This window comes from Paralichthys olivaceus, chromosome 7 (genome assembly GCF_024713975.1).
Source record: "Paralichthys olivaceus isolate ysfri-2021 chromosome 7, ASM2471397v2, whole genome shotgun sequence".
In the NCBI taxonomy this organism is placed as follows: Eukaryota; Metazoa; Chordata; class Actinopteri; order Pleuronectiformes; family Paralichthyidae; genus Paralichthys; species Paralichthys olivaceus.
The window spans coordinates 10,396,228-10,414,679 of record NC_091099.1 but is presented as its reverse complement, the minus strand read 5'-3'; the positions used below and the strand labels follow the sequence as shown (position 1 = coordinate 10,414,679).

The window sequence follows — 18,452 nt, the reverse complement described above, 5'->3', positions numbered from 1 at the left end:
AAGGAAACATTTATCTTCACATATTTTGCTGTGTGTCTGTGTGTCTGTGTGTGTGTGTGTGTGTGTGTGTGTGTGTGTGTGTGTGAAGCCGATCATCATCAAGTTGAATCTCTCTGTGAAAATTTGATAGCCCAGGAGAACATTGTGTTATTCTCTTCAGTCCATTAAACTGGACCAGAAGTTTTATTTTATTAAAGTCTTTGTCCACTTATGTGAAACACTCCCCGAAATGTTTTTGTAAATCCAGTTGTATTTTTATTGCGAATCATTTCCACATTTTTCCAACGGATCAGTCCTCTGATCTGCAGACCATCATGTCTCTATTTCTGTATGTCTCATTTCATCAGGTCCCCATGCTTTTCCTGTCTATACTTTTTCTCCCTGTTACTTGAAAAGTTAAATTAAAAACCCTGAAGCTTTTCTAAATCACCTTGAGCTTACGTATTTAAAACCTGAAAACTCTCTCCAATGCAATGTATTAATGCACTGACCAGCCTCTGGGCTCTTGTTGAGCTTGTTCATGAAGGTGAGTGGGTGCTGGACAATATCCAGGATGGCCAGCAGGGTGCGTGTTAGACGCAGCAGCTCACTGAAGCTGTAGAAACCAAAGTAAACCAGGTTCCGAGCAAGATTCACCACCTGAGAGAAAGAAGTGAATTGAGCACAGTACAATTTGAGCCTATTTGAAAAAATGTGGTTGAAAGCAAGAGTGATCACATCTAATATATCTGCACCATGTTGATTTTACCTCTAGTGTCAGTTCATTCTTGTCTTTATCCCCGAATGGAAAAGGCTGGCTGACCACATCTTTGAGATATTCTTCCACAAACTCCATCGTGGGAGCAAACTTCCTCTTCATCTCCTCTCTTGAGGTGTCAGTAGACTCGTACTCAAACCTGAGCAAACAAACACAATCTGTCTAATTCTGCATTAGACAAAGTACAATCACTCACTTCATCCCACACGCTCTCTCACTCATGGATGGTGATCATGGAGGGGATCTCGGTCCAGAGGCGAGCGTAGCGTACGGGCACCACAGCTTCCTGCGGGTCACGGTCCACATGCATGTGCAGCATCAGGCGGCAAAAGGAGGCTCTGAGGTTGTATGGCAAGCAGTCGTCGAACATGCAGCGCAGGATCAGATCCACAGGTAGCTGACAGGAGATCTGGTTGATGGCTAGATACTGACGGTCCAGACACATTTTAGCAAACAGGTTCAGCTGATATCTGCAGAGGAGGTAAAAGAGAAGAAAAACTCTTTTTGTTTAGCTGATGGAAGAAAATGGGGTAAAACATTTGGTTTCTTTATGTTTGTTTCAACTACTTTTGTGATCCGGGGGGAAAATAAGGTTGAGCACATTGGCACAACTAAAGGTAAGAGTGCAACCGTCACCTGTAGTAGGTGACGATGTCTACATCCATCTTGTGGTTGCCCTTAGCATCCTGGGCCAGGTGACGGATTGATTTGCCGTGAGGCTCCTTGTGGCTGTCGATCCAGTAGAGCCAGACCTCCTCCTCCTCCACCTCCTCCTGCAGCAGGGAGGTCTCCAGGGTGTTGTCTGTGTTAGAGATTAGTCTGGGGGTTGAGGAAGGAGGGTGAGGGTGAGAGTGTGACAGAAAGCGGTTACAAGACAAAGCTGAACACGTTACACTTTGACACAGAGGTGCTGCTGGAAATATCTATTGAGCGGGAGGAAACAGAAATCGCACATGCTGCAGAGATTGAACATGTTTTTAAACGAGTAAAATGCGACAGGATCAACTTGGATGTTTTTAAATATAGATACTACAAGGTGTGACTCACTTCGTCTGGATGAGGATATCTGCATTTGTGGGGTTCAGCATAAATTTACAGATAAGCTCCTGTGTGACGGGGATGGCCGTCTTGTTGGACACACAGAGATCAGAGAGATAATCAAGGAACCTGGAAGAGCAGAGTAGACATGAATCTTCATGCTCGACAGAGGTTTGAGCACAAAACACACAAACTGATGCACATGTTACAGTTGGTATAAGTTGTCTGTGTTTTACAAAATATACTGTATTGTATTTGACATGTAAAATAGGTACGTGTATTACATACCAATCATTAATTCCAATACAAGTGGATGAGACGCACATATTGTACCGTGTTCATGTTCAATTGGCGTCAGTAAAAATGTACATGTCGCTAAATAAATCTTAAGTATGACTTTTAATTTTCTTTCACAGTGTTGGGATTGTTCTGTTTTTTTCTGTAATTCAATTGTTCCCTGGTCTCTGGTGGTTGTCTGTGTCTGACCTGGGCTCTCTGTTGCGCCTCAGCAGGCTGACAAACGTCTCGATCTCTCTGGCTGTGATGTGTTTTTCCAGCAGCTTGCGGTTGTTGTGCAGCAGTGCAGTGATTGTGTCCTCGGCCAAGATCTCATACCCAATCTGAGACTGCATGATTGAGAACTTTTTGGCAATATATTCCTGTGAGGAACAAGAAACATGTTTTTAAACACTGCATTTTTGAACATGGTAGTGAAATTGTGCAGAAATAGTCAGCGTAAGAAACACAGGAGATAAAAATGTGCTGAATCACTGCGTCAGTACATTAATTAAGTGTCAAACAATTATGACGAGCACAATTAAAATTGATGAGTATCAAGCTAAAGTCTAACTGGTTCCACTGCTTGTAGGTTATAACCAAAGACTGTGAACAATAATAGAAGAGGTGACAGCTCCCCAAAGTGTCTCAATCGCCCCCTGGTGGCTGGCTGCAGTATTAATCCCGTCTCCTCCATGTTAATTGATTGGACAATAAAAAGTCAAAGCACAAGTCAAACAAATTTTTCTCATAGATGGTTTCTGTCACATTGATGCTTTTTGGTTTTGATTAGTATCATGATTGACCGCTGAGACTATTTCATGATTGGTTGAGCGTGTTTTATGAACCTCGCTACCAAGGCTCCATCTCTGATCGCTACTGCTCAGAATCTGGCTCCAAATGCGCAAAAATGGCAGTTGCTGGATAGTGAGAGGAAGTTGAGCTGCTTCATCCATCTTAATTCACAGTCTATGGTTGTGCCTGACAGACAAAGACAATATAGCAGCAATACCAATGAGCGCACTGAGTCCCGAGTGTATTCCACAAATTCAATCTTCTCATTTAAGTAGGAGAAACTGTGTTGTGAGCTCACTCTCATTATTAGATTTCTCATGAATTATTTCTGTTGATCCACTGATCTATTAAAAGACTATTTGACCACTGCTGAGCTTTCTTAATAGGAAGCATCATTACAGCAGTTGCTCTCCCTGCATAGATTTTCCAAGTCAATCTGGACGAATCTATACTCACAAGCTCCCAGTTTAATCTCCACCTCTCTATCATTGCACTACCCTGCGTCCTGTAGATAACGACCATAATAATGAGCCGGATGACAACTCAATGGGCACTCAATATTAGACGTGTGTAGAAAACCATGCCTGGTTTTTGCGGTAGTCCTGTTGGGAGTGGCGAAGCACCCTGTAGCAGAGTCTCAACATGTACTTGAAGTGGGCATAGCGCTGGTCTCCCAAATCCTCCAACCTCAGCATGGCACCGTCACCCTGATCGGTGAATGGTGCCTTCAGGATGCCAAAGATCTAGAGGAACAGAAACCCAGAAACGGCAATGAAGAATTGAGGTTCTACAGCCTGTAATGCAATAAACAGACTTCCTGAGGCTAATCTATAGCTATTATAAAATAACTCGCTAATGGAAAAACAATACAATTAAGATTTGCTCTGGGCATCACTGTCCTTCTGTTACACTTCAGATTAATTTGTCTCAACATAAGGGACATAAAAGCGTGTGTGTGTGCGTGTGCGTGTGTGTGTGTGTGTGTGTGTGTGTGTGTGTGTGTGTGTGTGTGCTGACCTGGGCGAGGATGTTCTGTTCCCTCATGAGTTTCTGCCTCTCTCTGTTGGGTGTAGAGGTGACTACAGATAACACATCCTGGCCATTGTTTGGTACCACACACACAAAGAAAACCAGGTCCTCCAGGAGTTTAGTCACAAACCTGAAATATATATTAAGGCAAAAAATAACACGTGAAATCATAAAATATTTACACCACCTCGTACGACCTGTGTCAACATGCTCATATTGTCTCCGTACCTCCTCTCGTTCTGAGCGATGTTGCCGTACTGAAGCTTTCTCACAGTGGACTCCAAGACTTTGCTGGCATCGTTGGCAAAGTCCAAATCCCTGACCTCCGACAGGGGAACTGACACGATGGCAAAAGCCTCTTTGTCCTCTTTAGTGGGACAGGTGCCGATCTGTTGTTACAGTTGAAGCAAATTTCAAAATAATTGTTTTAGTTTAGTGAGTTTCAGAAAATATTCAATATTTGTTGATTTGCAGATTTCAGAATATCTAATAAGTGTTTGTGTAAGGAATTTGACCTTTAGCATAACCTGTCGCTCCTCCTCTGCATCAATGGGGACGTTGGTGCTGGTCACCCAGGTGTTGGTGCAGAGGTGCCGAAGCCTCACGTATGAATTTCTGAGGAAGTATGGAACAAAATACACACAGGAGATATGCTTTTGGTTGATTGCATGACCTTGATGCTGTTATTGAGCAGGAGAAGTAGCCACGCTGGTGAATAAATTAGGGTTGTACTAGAATATGTTGTTTTAGCCATGGTAGCAAAATAAATCCAAATGACTGTGTGGGTGTATGTGCCCATGTGGTATGCTTTATAACCACTGAAATGACTTGACAACTACAGATTGGTTTGCCAGGACGTTTGGTAAAACCATTCATGATCCACTGAGGATATTTCCTGTTGACTTTGACTTACTTTTACTTTAGGTGCACGATGTGATCAAGAAATAGCTCAATGTTTTGTGGATGAATGGGCACAAAGTTTTGTGCAACAAATACAGTTTCCTTAAAAAGAATGCACTTTTTTTGGCCATGAGGTTGACCTTTTTGATTGTTTTTTTAAGAGTTTGAAGTCAAATTACTCAACAACTGGATGAATTGCTATGAAATCTGGTTAACCTCAAAAGATTTTTCATTTAGCACAATCCTTAGATCCAAAACTATAGTTTATCACATACCTGACAAACATGATATTCCCATCAAACACAGTTCTACTATGTCTTTAGCATGAATTAGCAAATAGCATACTAGCATCCTAAAATAATATAAACACATGAAACAATCTTTGCTAATATCAGCATGTAACACATTCGGGTAAAACAGGCACTTAAGCATGCTAATGTTAGCATTTAGCTATAAGCAGCATTGTGCAGGTCACTCGCCCACTAACACGACTCTGTGTCTTGTTATGATAAATAAAATATACTGCAATTGAGTGAAAAAATTCAAATATGTTCTTCACTTGTTTGAGTTGAGTAATGTGTATCAGTAAATTTTATACTGTTCTCATTACCAACAATAAAATAACAAGATCAGAGGATTTCAGTGAAGTAATGGCAGACTTTCTAAAAGGATCTGTTGTTCTCCATGTTGTGAATTCTAGTAAAAAGGAAAAAGCCCCCTGTGGTTACAAACACAGCAGATGCAACATGTTATTGTCGTTGTGGCCACCATGTGAGTGACTGACCTAGGCACGAGACAGTCAGCCCGCTGCAGGGTGGTGGCATCCAGCTCAAACAGAGAGGCAATGTCATTCCCGTGGGGAACAGAGACCAAGGTGAACGCGATCTTCTCTGCTGCCTGATGCTTCCTCTTGGAGAACACAGTGTCAGTTTCATTCTACACAAAGACACAGGCAAACATGCACAAACAGGGGCAGTCAACATTATTATATACATTACTTGAAGTAAGTCTCTCTGACCTTTGTGACCATAAAAAGGAGCATGGACATGTTTTGTGTCTGGTTGTCATATCTCTCTGCACATGCTCCCCTTAAAACTGACAGATCAGCTCCACTGTTGATAAAATCCATCAGTGAGAGTGGATGGATGAGCCAAACTACATTTAACACAGACATGATGCCAGAGATCCATGACTGGTCTGTGCTTTGTGCTAGACTGTGCAGTACGTAGGCTGGCAGCTCGTCTACATGCTGCAGATGCAACCCATAATGACGAGGGTTAATTTCTCCCACTGTTCGCTGCATGTCAATGGGAAGGTCCCCAGAGCTGCCTCCGCGCCTCAGCTTCTCTATCCTCCCACTCCCCCCCTTCCTTCCCGCCTCCCTCTGCCGGTGACTCACCCCACCAGCTTAGCACAGGCAAGTGGAGCAGAGCAGACAGCACGTCTGCCTCCCCTCCATCCGCTCTTGCAGGGCACCCCCCACTCCCAGATGTTATGTAAGGAGCCCCCAGTGTGTCTGAAACTCAGCATGTGCATGAGTAAGTGTGTTAGGTGGAGAGAGTTTGTGTGCGCGTTCCTTGCATTGCCAGAATACAAATGTGCAAGGCAGTGAGGAGCTGAAAGAAATGTCTCGATATAGATTCAGAGTTTGCATGTGCGTGTGCATGTGTGTTTGTACTTTAAGTGTGAGACAACTGGTGGTGTTGCGTAACCAAAGGATGAGGAGACAGAGAAGGGACTGAAATTCAACCAAAAGTGTTTAACTGCTGAGATAATCGCTCTTTGCACTAAAACACTTGATTTCTTAGTCCCAAACTCATTTTATCTTTCAGTCAAGTGAAATCTGACTCAGTCATGCTGTGACATGACAACCTAATTGCATTGCTGATGCATCGAACTGCAATTATCAACTTTGTAGAGTAGATCATGTTTACATCTGTCATAGTTAGTGAGAGTCAGCTGTGAGTGGTTTTGAGGCTATATATGCTTGTTTGACTTACTCACCTCTCCTTTGGACTCCACTGTGTTCTCTTTGAATTCAGGGTTTGCCTATAAAGATATTGAACAATCTCAGATCTCAGATGTGGAGATGATCATCATGTCATTATCATCCTTATCACCCAAATGCAGACTGTTTTACAGCAGAAGATGGGAGATAGAGGCAATATCAATGGGAACACTGCCACCTACAGCACATCACCTAAAGTCCCCCTTAACTGTGCTTATACACTGAAAAGCAGACACTGTCATTCAAATGTACTGCTACTTTTCTAAAAGCTCTGTCTAATTTAACAAAATGAGAAGCATCTATAAAAAAATAAGAGAAAGCTGAAGCTCTGACACGAGCGTAAGAGAAAATCTCACCTCGGATGCGAGATAATTCCCAGTCGCAAGGTGTTTAAAGCGGAAGAGACTGTTCCATTGGCCGGCCCCGCCTCTACAGGGGTCATAGTGCACGACCTGGGAACACAAAATAACACATGACACATCTGGACAACATCTGGTTTGCCAAACAGTTCTTTTTTTTCACTTCTGGCAAATATATAAATGATATATGTATAAATAGTGTCAGTCCGTTTTCAGTCTAACTTCGGATATATCGGGGGACTTCTTCAGTTTATGTCTGTATGGGGATTACAACGCAACATTTCAACACACAAAAATAAGGATGATTTCTGTTAAATATCTCTGGTGCTCCTGAGTCAGTCAGTTCGCAAACCAAATGGAGAAAAAGATGCACGTCTTCATTCACAGCGTTTGCACCAACTTCAGTGCAGCGAGAGAATGAGTCAGAATGAGAGTCTTCCGATTAGCTTAGTATAAAAAGGAATATGTGTTTGTCATACTGGTACAAAAACACGTTAACCGCTGATATGTTAAGTACATGCAGGAACAAAGAGCAGAGGAACGAGAGGAACTCCAGTTTAGTGTAAACTGATAAAGAGGAACACGCAGTACAACAGACAGAGGATTACAAAGAACTTAACGTTGAAATGGCAGAAAGAGGGACATTATAATGCAGGTTTGATCAAAGGAGAATTTACAGCCTGAACCTGTGAGAAACTGTGCTTGATAAGGACAAAGCTGTAAATCAAAGTGTGTGGGAATATATGAGGTTTATTTAACCAAGCTTAGTGGGGGGTCTTTATTTTGTTGATGTACTGTATGACTTTCAATTTCCAAAATGTCATGATGATGATCAACTCGAGCTAAAGTAAGCATCACTGATGAATTCAAAATGAAAGTGAGATGTTATATCAGTTGCGTTTGTGTTTTACCTCGACCTCCCACAGAGCCTTGGAGCTGGTGGCGGAGGTGGCCGACTGCCTCAGTGTGGTCCTGAGGAAGACGTGCTGCTGCTTCTTGTACTCGTCACAGGTGAGAAACTTCTCCTGCTCGGCATGAAACAGCCTCACCACGTCTCCCTGACAGAGGACACACACACACACACACACACAATCATTTCATATTGTTTAGCTGTAACAAATTCTGCCAAAACACAGACAGGAATAAACGGACTCAAACATAATAAAAACAAAATACCCCCTTCAGGATATCTTCCTTGTAGTCGCTAAACTTCATGAACAAGGCCACCTTCCAGCTGGTGGTACAGTTGACAGCATTAACCTGCAGCATGAAGAAGAGAGTAGAAGAAAAACAGAAAACGAAATAGAGATTTTCTTTTATCATGCACAAGTCACATGCTGTCTCCTGAAAGACATTTTCAAGGGTATTAGAAGCTTCTCACACGATGTATAATACATTTTAAATATTACCTTACATCATATATAGATATATTACACTATAAACTATTACCTAAACTACAAGCTAGGAGACAGGCTGTGTGATTTTTGTAGGAACAGTTTTAATAATATTTAATTATTTGTATAGTGTTTTTAAAAATGCAGATAAAGCAGATAAAAGCAAATATAAAATACACATCGTCATCATTAATTGGAAAAATAAGATAGGGATCATAATTCAACCTTAAAAGTATTTTGTTAACAGACTCTTGAAATGATATAAATGAATTAGTCCCACCTCTTTGCAGCCAGGGTTGTCCAGCAGCTCGATGTTACTGGCGTGGAGCGGCTGACCTGCGTTCACAGGCATCAGCACCACCTTGTCTCCAACCACCACCTTGAACCAAACCAGAGACAAGTCAAATCACAGCAGGAGACACAGGCTTGTAAAGTTCCAGCCGAGTTCAGATGGATTGAACAGAGAGTAAGAGTGTGGTCCATGCAAAGGAAGAGATCTGTCTCAGGTCTGCAAACATGTACTTTAGAAAACGGTGCTATGTGCAGCGGCTACAGGCTGAGATTCACATGAGAGAGCGGTGGAGCTGTACACGGCAAACAAGTTTATTCAAACCATGAATGAAGCATAGATATAGTGACTGCAAAGTACACAACCTGTTGTTGTATCATTGTTCGAATAATACATGCTCAGTCTAGTTATAACAAACAATTATAATAGACTGTCCACAGTCAACTGTATCTCATTGAGCAGCTGTGCACAAGCACACAAGGTTTGATGTGCGTGCTTCATCACATCTGTTTCAATTCTGTGCAGGAACATTACAAACATTTTTACTATAATGTCACTATCAATGTCATACAGTAGACAGAAGGGAACAACTGACCGAATACTTTCTAAGCTCAACCTGAAAATCTACATGCATTGGGGAGGCCAGCGCATCCATGCGTTTAACGTGATATTCTGTGTCCCACCTAATATTGCACAAACAGCATGCACAATCAAGAGCAATACCTTTAACCATAGGATGCTAAAGCCAAAGGGGGAAGGACAAAATCAGAAATGTTACTGGAACAGGAGATACAATGACCTGACAGTCTGATCAGAGAGAAACGTCATGGCTTTGCAGTGTTGTCAATAATCTGTCGAAACGTGATTCTGGACAGAGGGACACCTACATTATCTCCTTCGCTGCGGAGCTTCCAGAAGGGCTGAATGTGGAACCAGGAGCCCTCGTTGCCGGCCGTGTCCAAAGAAACACGCATGGCGTTCTTCTCCAGCAAAGCAGGGAGACGCTTGTTCACCGTCAGGTATTTATTACTCTTGATGTGCAGGAGCTGAGACAGAGGAATCGGGGGGTTAAGACTGTTCTAAACCAGGTGCCATAAAGGGGCCACACTTTACACAGGCCTCAAAGGGTGTTGCACTATTATATATTGTATCATTAGATTGTTATTAATCAAGCTATAAACAGCAAAAAAAATGATAATTTTATATAGACAGGCAACTCTAGATTGTTTTCATTAAAGATTCAACTGCTGATTACTTTGTGATGATTATTTTGTAAAATTCAGCTTTTCTAATATGACACCTCGCATCTGAAAAGCTGTAAATGTTTTACGTGAGAAATCACTAAAAAATCATCAAAATAGTCGACATATTTTCTAATAATCAACTGATCAGTTAACCAATCAACTAACTGTATCAGATCTAATGTGTAAAGTAACTAGCAGCTAAAGCTGTTGGATTTAATATTTATTCAATATTAACTATGCAGTAAATATTAAATAAATAAATAATATATTAATAAATACCAGTATAAGTAATACCTAAACAGATGTATAATAATAATAATAATAATAATATACATAAATATGATAATAACATAAAAGATACAAATAAATCATACATCTTTTTTAAAAAGGTTTTATAAACAAATAGTAAATAGCTAACATTAAACATTTAGTGATCTTTAGGTAAGTGTAAGTGTTATCCAAAGAAATCCTTATATTTGTAACTAAGACAAGTACTTAAATACCTTCAACCATTTTACAAGAGTAATCAGATATCCACTTTTTAAATAAAAAGGTTGTTTATCACCTCAAGGTAACTTATTTCTTTCAAAAGAACTGGTCTCAAATTTCATTCAGTCTGATGTCACTTGAAGAAGTGTGTCCGACCACCCTGCACATGACCTGATTCCACTGATCAGACGAGAGGTAAATTACACCAGCTTTCAAAGTCAACCCTCATAAACTGTTTGAACATATTTTCCAACAGCAGTTTAATACGTAGTTTCTTTTCTCAACTCAACACCTGGAACAAGAGCTTGGTGATCAGTGACAACACGTTCTATCATTTCAGACTTTTCCAAAACTGCCTGAGGAATCAGAGCTTGGATCACAGTAACCCTGGTTAAACAGAAAAACAAAAACAAAGCTGTGGACTGGAGACAGCTTGACGCTGCAGGTGTTTGCGGTAGAGATGGGCTGTACCTGGATGACATTACTGTATTTGACAACCTCTCCCAGCAGCTTCTTGTTCTCTGACTCATTTTGCTTCTGTTCCAGTTCTGCTGCATGCTGGGTAAGAAAAGGGGCATGTGTTAGAGATTTTGGATGCGATAGAAAATAAAGATCTCGATGCAGATTGAGATTTAAAAAGAGAGTTGTACCTGTAGCTTCTTGAAAAGTTCTCCCTGTGTGTTGTTATTTCCTTGTTTTCCCTGTTTTGCCTTCCAGAACTGCTTCTGGGCCGAATATCTGTTCATGGGACACACCTTGAAGAGGCAATCTGCAGAGGACGAGAAGCATTCAGGCACATGGGAGTCACACCCTGAGAGTCAGGTAAAGTGCTATTCAAGGGTCTCAAGGTGGTGAAACTGGATTTTTGAGGTTTGTGGTTGTTTACCCACCGGGGGCCTGAAGAGTCAGTTAAACCCATTAAAGCTTCACGAAAACCACAATGTTGTGTTAAATAACACTGAACGCAAAGGATCTGGTCAGCCTTGACAGTGTGTGTGTGTGTGTGTGTGTGTGTGTGTGTGTGTGTGTGTGTGTGTGTGTGTGTGTGTGTGTGTGTGTGTGTGTGTGTGTGTGTAACCCTGAACCTGTGTGACTAGTATAATCATACACACCTCTAAATTTCTTAGGTGGGTTTGCAAGGTCTCCGGCATCAGGCTGAACCACACACCTGTCATCGACAAGCCTGTAGAGAAAAACAAGAATATGAAATTTCACTCACAATCCTTTCTTAAGTCCATTACAGTTGTAGCAAGTGGTGTTAAGATTCACCCTCTAATGTCCAAACAAAGGTTGGATCTGCACCAGATTGCAGACACTTATTAATATCAGTCCCCTAAACATGTGCATTTTATTTATTTTTTTAAATCAAGATCCATGAATCACTCTCCTATCTCACAAAGTTAAAGAAAGAGAGATAATACTCTTGGTTCGGCTGATCCGCACTAAAATTGAATGGGTTCTTCTTTGGGTCATGGCCCACCCCCCCATTTCATGGATTTCAGTCGTTTTTAGCTAATCCTGCTAACTGACAAATAAACAAACAAATACAGACAAAAACATAATCTTTTGGCAGAGGGGGGGGGTTGCTGTACTGCGATAAAAGATTGTCGACGTATGTTTTAGTGATTATGTGCAATATGTATAATGTGTCTTCTGGCCAGTCAGTCATTTGCCCTGAAAAATAAAGATTTACATGACACAAACAGTCGTTCAATTGTGGTGTCACATACAAATGCAAATATACGAATACTAAAACCATTCATTTCAATACAAAGCTCAGAACCACTTGAGTGACGGTTCACTTCCCCCCCTGCAGGATGAAAGGCTCAGCTGGCAACACTAGAAAAAGCCCTGTTCAGCATCATATCCATCTCCTCAGAGCTCAAAGTCTGGACTGATGCTCAAAACATTTTCTGGAGCTCATCAAATTTAAAGCTGCTTTGATCGCTGCTGCCCAAACCAGCGGAGGGAACGTCGGCTTGTAGTTTGTGTTTAGATACATGACATCCAATTTTCTATGGTTTTCATGGATAGAATAAAAATGTAAAATATATCAAAAGAAACAATAAAACCAGATGTCGATTCGAAGTGAGTGTTTGTGTGTGTGTGTGTGTGTGTGTGTGTGTGTGTGTGTGTGTGTGTGTGTGTGTGTGTGTGTGTGTGTGTGTGTGCGAGACTATTGTCTTGGTCACTGAAGGATTCTCAAGGCTGCTGCCACTAACTAGAGGAAACCATGTGGTTTCTGTGCAGGGTTGATTAGATGGAATCTGAAGAGATCTCATTCACTCAATAACGGCCTAGTTACCCACATCCTAGACGTCTATGTGCTCTTTGCTGACTGTTTTACACACTAGAGACGTTTCTCTGGCTCAGCAGGTCACTGAACTTCACACATTACAAATCTGCACTGACTGTTACAGCTGCAAACCGATGATGACGGATATCTAGACTAACTGCTGTGTTCACTGGAGTTGTCGGTTGGTTTTGTTTGAACTTATGATTATGAAGCAAATAGCAATTTGCACAATGCAATGGCTGCAAGATTAGTTTTGAAATTGATTCCCTACAAGTCGCCACCGGCTAAGAAATCTCATGGAAGCATTGAGGTAAAAATTTATGTCCGCCACTGTGCAATGAAAACAGGAAGAGGATAGCGCTTTTGTTTCCCCAGCAGCTATCGGTAGCTTTCCCCTGACACTGGAAGGGCAGATGGAACAAGCAGAGTGATTGTTGAGACTCTACCCAGCAAAAGAAAAGGGGTCTCGGTGTCGGAGGAGGAGAAAAACAAAGTGAACAGAAGGACTGATAGAAAACGTACACCGTGTGACACGCTCAATGATAAATAGACTGATGAGGCTAGTAAAAACTTCATGGATGTTTTTTATATCAACAATGCAGCATTAATATCTCACTGCTTTTAAACAGGGTTTAGTTTAAATGAGCTGTTTCTTGCTTCGGGCAGCAGCCAGGCTTATGTTACGATCCAGGTATTTGTTAACACAAGCTAATTGATCTCATTCACCACAAGGGCCATTTAAATCAGAACTGTAAAACCAGAAAAAACCAAAGGTAATGGGATTTCCCCTGAGGAAATGTTTCACATGTTCATTACTAAAGAGATCAGAGAGGGTGTTGGCTTTTTTTTTTTATACCAAATTTCAGGTCTGGGCTCCTGCAGTGAATCTGCTTTTACTTAAAGCAGTCTTATTTTATCTGAACTAATGAACTCTAAGGTTTCTTATGTTAGTAAACCAGGGTCTAGGTGGCGCTGCTTGTTGGTCTTCATTTAGATAGACCTTATAATTCATTACTATGAGGTTACAACTGCCTGGGAAGTTTCATTCAAGACTTTGTTTCAACCTGGAGTAAATAAAGAGGTTCAATTAAGACTCAAGCTCATCAAACTAAGTCCGAGGACATTTGAGATGATCTGGTATAAAAGGTTGTTTAAGTCAAGAGCTAAGTTTAATTCATCAGTGAAAAAAACCTTTCTATGAGGACAAAGGTTGCAGTGGTCACAGAAGCCGCTCTCCGACATGTGCTCAAGATTCTCCGGAGACACTATATTTGACAACGCAAATGTTCAGGTCAGTGACTCCAGCCCATGTGAGAATTCAGCAGGATATTGTTCGAAGAATTCACCATGAACAAGTGGGTGTGTTGATGATTTTTCTAACACCAACAGATGCACAACTGAAAAAAACAAAAGGAGTACAAATATTCCAGATTGGAAAAAGATGTGACATACATATAGACAATGCCAAAAGCTGTCCACTTGAAAAAGTTGAGATTCGAGAGCTCTTGTTGATGCTGGTGTCTCTGTAATCAAAAACACATGATCCCTTCAACAGAATTTCTATGTTCATGTCCTGACTTCTACATTACCTTCCCCTGCCCAGCCCTCGTCTGAACGCTCCAGAGATTTACCTATCTGCACCAGAGAATCTCCTGCTGCATTTTTCATATGTGAAAAACAATCTACGGACAGTTAGAAAGTCAGGACCTCAATAGTTCAGACATTTTCCAGTCTTTGTTGTTTAGCATTGCTACACAAATGCAAAAGTTAAACCTGCTGAAATCAATTCTAAGGCACCATGTATGACTTTATTCCCACAGATGAACAAGCACATCCATTCATCCATCCATCCACTGTAGAGAAGCATAATGCAATGCACAATTCCTCCGATTCATTCAAAGCGGGAAGCCCTGCTTAAATTAACTGAGCCATTTCCTTTTTTTATGCCACGACACTTGATCAGTCTGTCAATTCACAGTGTGTGTGTATGTGTGTGTATGTGTGTGTGGGTGTATTATTTCCTCTAACTCTGTATCAGAGTTACATCTAAATTAGAGACAATAGGGCCCAACAGGAAATATTATCAAGTGCTAAATGGCTAAACAGGAAGGCCCCGTGGAAAAGGCCTTCCAGCTCATAAATAAGTCATCTTAGGTCCGCAGAGGGGCTGGCGTTCGTTCAAACACGGAGGCGTTGACGGTGCCCGACACTCAGTGAGCAGGAGAGGTTTTCTGTGTAACCGAGTTAAACATGAACCAAAGATAAATGTACCAGGCTGGACACAGACAAGCTAATAATAGCTGCATAGCTTGTGTGAGGTGAACTGAGACAACAACACAGAGAAGGCTACAGAATGTGATAAGGACCATAAAAAATAAAAAATGTATCTTATGTGTGACAGGATTTTACAACCATTTTCTGTCACTGCATGTTTCAACCTGCTGACTAAGCAGACTGAGTCATGCACTTCCTCATTTACACCCTGTAACGATTTCATTCCTGGGAAAAGCTAAAGGCTAAATTAATGGGAAAATCAGCAAATACAAAATGACTTAAATGATGGATACAGAAGTATTTTAGCTTTATCTTTAGGATGACGAGGATAACATGTTCAAGTAACTACAAGTTCAGTTGCTTGTGGTTCAAACCAATCCTTGGTAATACCATGAATCGCTTGATTATTTTGAAACATTAAATGTCATAGATCTCCAAAATAAACCCTCTTGACAACCATAAACATGGGAAAGCACGATACCCAAAAGGCCAAGGTCACCTGTGGATTTGATCGGCCTCATGACCTTTGTGTTCCTTATAAGATCATCTGGTATTGTGTGTTTACAATATAAGGTGTGTGAGTAGCTCACTGATTCATTATTTTCCTGAGCAAACATGGGCCTTTGTAGCCTTGTGCAGCCGAGGTTACATTGTGTTTACCAGGGCCGAGGTTCCTGTAGCTCTTAGCTTTAGATCCTACTTTCTCTGGACCTTGGTGAGCTCTGGCTCAGCTCAGCCCTTGATAAAATACACAGCGCCCCTGTCAAACTACATGAGTTATTCAACACTGATAAGAATTTAACTTCTTTGCCTCACAAAAACAGGAGGTTTGAACAATTGCTGTGGGGCATTTTGGCATTTTGTCTGCCTCTGTGTGCTGTTTACATTGGCACAGAGCTTTACATAAAGTAGTTTGGCTGTGTGTTGTCCTGCAGACAGCGAGTCGGGCAACTTTGTATAAGTGAAGGTACAAACATATTTCAGCTGCCATTTGCTCAAACACTCATTATCTAGATCCTCCACAGAACAAGACATTAAAGCAGAGGTGTTTACAACAAAATGTGCATGCTCTGCCTGTAGGAGGAATTTAAGGCAGGAAAATTGACAAGAGAAAGTAAGAAACAGATAATGAGGAAAAAGGGAGAGAAGGTGGGTGGGGCGGGGCTCATTCCTCAGGACCAGGCGATCTTTCCACACTTGTTCTGTAGGTTTAGGGGCCAGAGAGCAACTGGAACCACCAAAGGTATTTCACCTTGCACTGAAACTTTACCCTGACAGCACAGGAGGAAATACAGCTAACCAAACAGGCAAACCGTTAGTGACGTTGGAGGAGAATGACACAATCAAATTGTGGTTTCTATCATACCTACACAAAAACCAGACTGAACACTATCAGCTGAGACATAAAAGAAAAGCAACCATAGAAAAGCAGTAGTCCACATTACATGAATATGTCCCATTAAAATAAAGCAGTGTCTACTCCTCACCTATGAGCAATTCCCAGTTACAGATATCAATTTAACTTGATCAATTATTACTAAGAGATTATTTTACAAGAAAATGTCTCTGGTAATCTCTAAAAACAAATTCTACAGTGGAATATGTTGGCAAGGGACAAAATTTGGGGGCCAGAAGTGTTCAAGTGTTTGTTTCTAGTAGTTTGAGCAGCCTGTGTTCGCTCGCACACATAAAGTGTAGAGAGCAAAGGAAGCAGAACACAAACCGGCTATCAGCTTTTTAATTTATCTGCATTCATATGCAGGTAGCTGTTAATAGAGATCAGCCAAAGTGTGGTGTAGAGTTAAAACACCTACAAGAAGAATCACTGTTTGTGTTTGTATGAAACAGACTGTAAACAGTGAGGAACAGAAGAATGAGTCGTGGCCTGGATATCCACTGTCTACACAGGAAGCCCTAAAATATTAGTTGTGGCCCCCAGAGGCAAATCTGTTGACAGACAACAGATGATGGGCTTTGAGATCGCTCATGTGATCACTCCTCATATTTACGACCATTGGAGGGGACTTCATCCTCATGTTGATCAGCACAGCGTTAACTGAGGGCCTAGTGGCTACACATGGTGGCAAACATAGTTTCAGGTGAATATCACTCCCTCTGAAATCAAAATGAGGTTCATATATTATCAAAAATTTACTTTTGTAGTAAACAATATGGAAAACGACAGCTACTTAACAGTTTGTGTCACTCTCTTATTTCAGTTTCCTGAAGTTTGTATTGATCGCTGGTGTTTTTTATACTTATCTATTTTACCGTTACAAGTCTGCACCACAGGGACACTTCTTATCATTGAACACTGAGCAGTGACAATGAAGGAATGGAAATGAAATGAATATAATCGCAGTATTTTCAGGGGAAACACTTGACGCCCTTTAAAGCTACTAAACTCACATACAGACACAACTTAAATGCATGTTAATGTCTCAGTTACTCTGATTATCTTGTTGAATTTCCTCTGCATATAATTTGATTTTAATAACTGGATCTCCCACACTTTTTTAATCCGGCCTCCCTGGCTTCTTTTCGTGTCCTCCTGTGGGTCCCCGGGTCCCTACTTTGACTACTAAGTGCCACACAGATCTCTGGTGACCTTTAGCTGTCTACCTGGGCGACACGCTGCTTTGCATTCCTGTTGCATTTGCGTAAACGTGAAGAATTTCCTGAGAGGCGGCAGATTACGCGTTGACAGGCCTGTGCCACAGCAAGTCCCACACACCAACCTCTTCCTCGATCGGCTCACAGTGGCCGACCAGAGATGAAGAAAGTGACACAGAAGCAGCGAAGGGATTAAAAACACAGCACGTGTGGGGGTTTAAAGGTGAGAATAAGAGGAGAAGCACATAGGAACATACCCCAAAGTACTGATGAAGCCATGCACCGAGCCTTCCGCGTAAAGAGACACAATGTCTCCGATGTGGAGGAAACTGGATCTGTGCTCTGACATGGTTCTTCTTCAACTTTGCGCAAACTACGACGAAGATCCCCCCTGGTTCTCCATGCGTGAAAGTCTGGCTCCTGCCTTCGTCTAAAAGTAATCCACACGCGTTACGGCAGCGCCTCCTCACATTCACCTCCTCTTCCTCTTCTGCATTTCAGCCAGACAGGAGGCGAGGGAGGCAGAGAAACTAAAACACACACGCTGCTGAAGACGTGTGGGTCAAAACACTGTGTCTGGGTTGTTGCTGTTTTCTTTTTCTTTACACTTCTTTAACTTCTTCCTGTATGTGGGGCAGAGCCGAGAGAGAGAGGGAGAGAGAGAGAGGGCTCCTCTTCACATCCACTTCAG

General features: G+C 41.6%; 1 protein-coding gene across 3 annotated transcripts in view; it reads right to left on the bottom strand.

The window, feature by feature from the left end:
- Positions 1-18,452, bottom strand: part of itpr2 (inositol 1,4,5-trisphosphate receptor, type 2) — a 56,406-nt gene extending 37,954 nt beyond the window's left edge. Inside the window, exons 1-21 of one of the 3 annotated variants that reach the window (XM_069528065.1) lie at positions 18,019-18,452; positions 11,691-11,761; positions 11,229-11,347; positions 11,050-11,136; positions 9,733-9,891; positions 8,837-8,935; positions 8,339-8,422; positions 8,074-8,220; positions 7,160-7,255; positions 6,800-6,844; positions 5,580-5,731; positions 4,411-4,510; positions 4,124-4,284; positions 3,884-4,025; positions 3,451-3,609; positions 2,282-2,454; positions 1,805-1,924; positions 1,394-1,576; positions 976-1,227; positions 749-896; positions 492-639 (exon numbers count right to left, since the gene is read on the bottom strand). In XM_069528065.1, the coding sequence (XP_069384166.1) occupies positions 492-639; positions 749-896; positions 976-1,227; positions 1,394-1,576; positions 1,805-1,924; positions 2,282-2,454; positions 3,451-3,609; positions 3,884-4,025; positions 4,124-4,284; positions 4,411-4,510; positions 5,580-5,731; positions 6,800-6,844; positions 7,160-7,255; positions 8,074-8,220; positions 8,339-8,422; positions 8,837-8,935; positions 9,733-9,891; positions 11,050-11,136; positions 11,229-11,347; positions 11,691-11,761; positions 18,019-18,110 (2,737 nt within the window). In that variant the 5' untranslated portion in view covers positions 18,111-18,452. The remainder of the gene's footprint in view (positions 1-491; positions 640-748; positions 897-975; positions 1,228-1,393; positions 1,577-1,804; positions 1,925-2,281; positions 2,455-3,450; positions 3,610-3,883; positions 4,026-4,123; positions 4,285-4,410; positions 4,511-5,579; positions 5,732-6,799; positions 6,845-7,159; positions 7,256-8,073; positions 8,221-8,338; positions 8,423-8,836; positions 8,936-9,732; positions 9,892-11,049; positions 11,137-11,228; positions 11,348-11,690; positions 11,762-18,018) is intronic. The other 2 variants (XM_069528066.1, XM_069528067.1) reach the window with 2 other exon arrangements.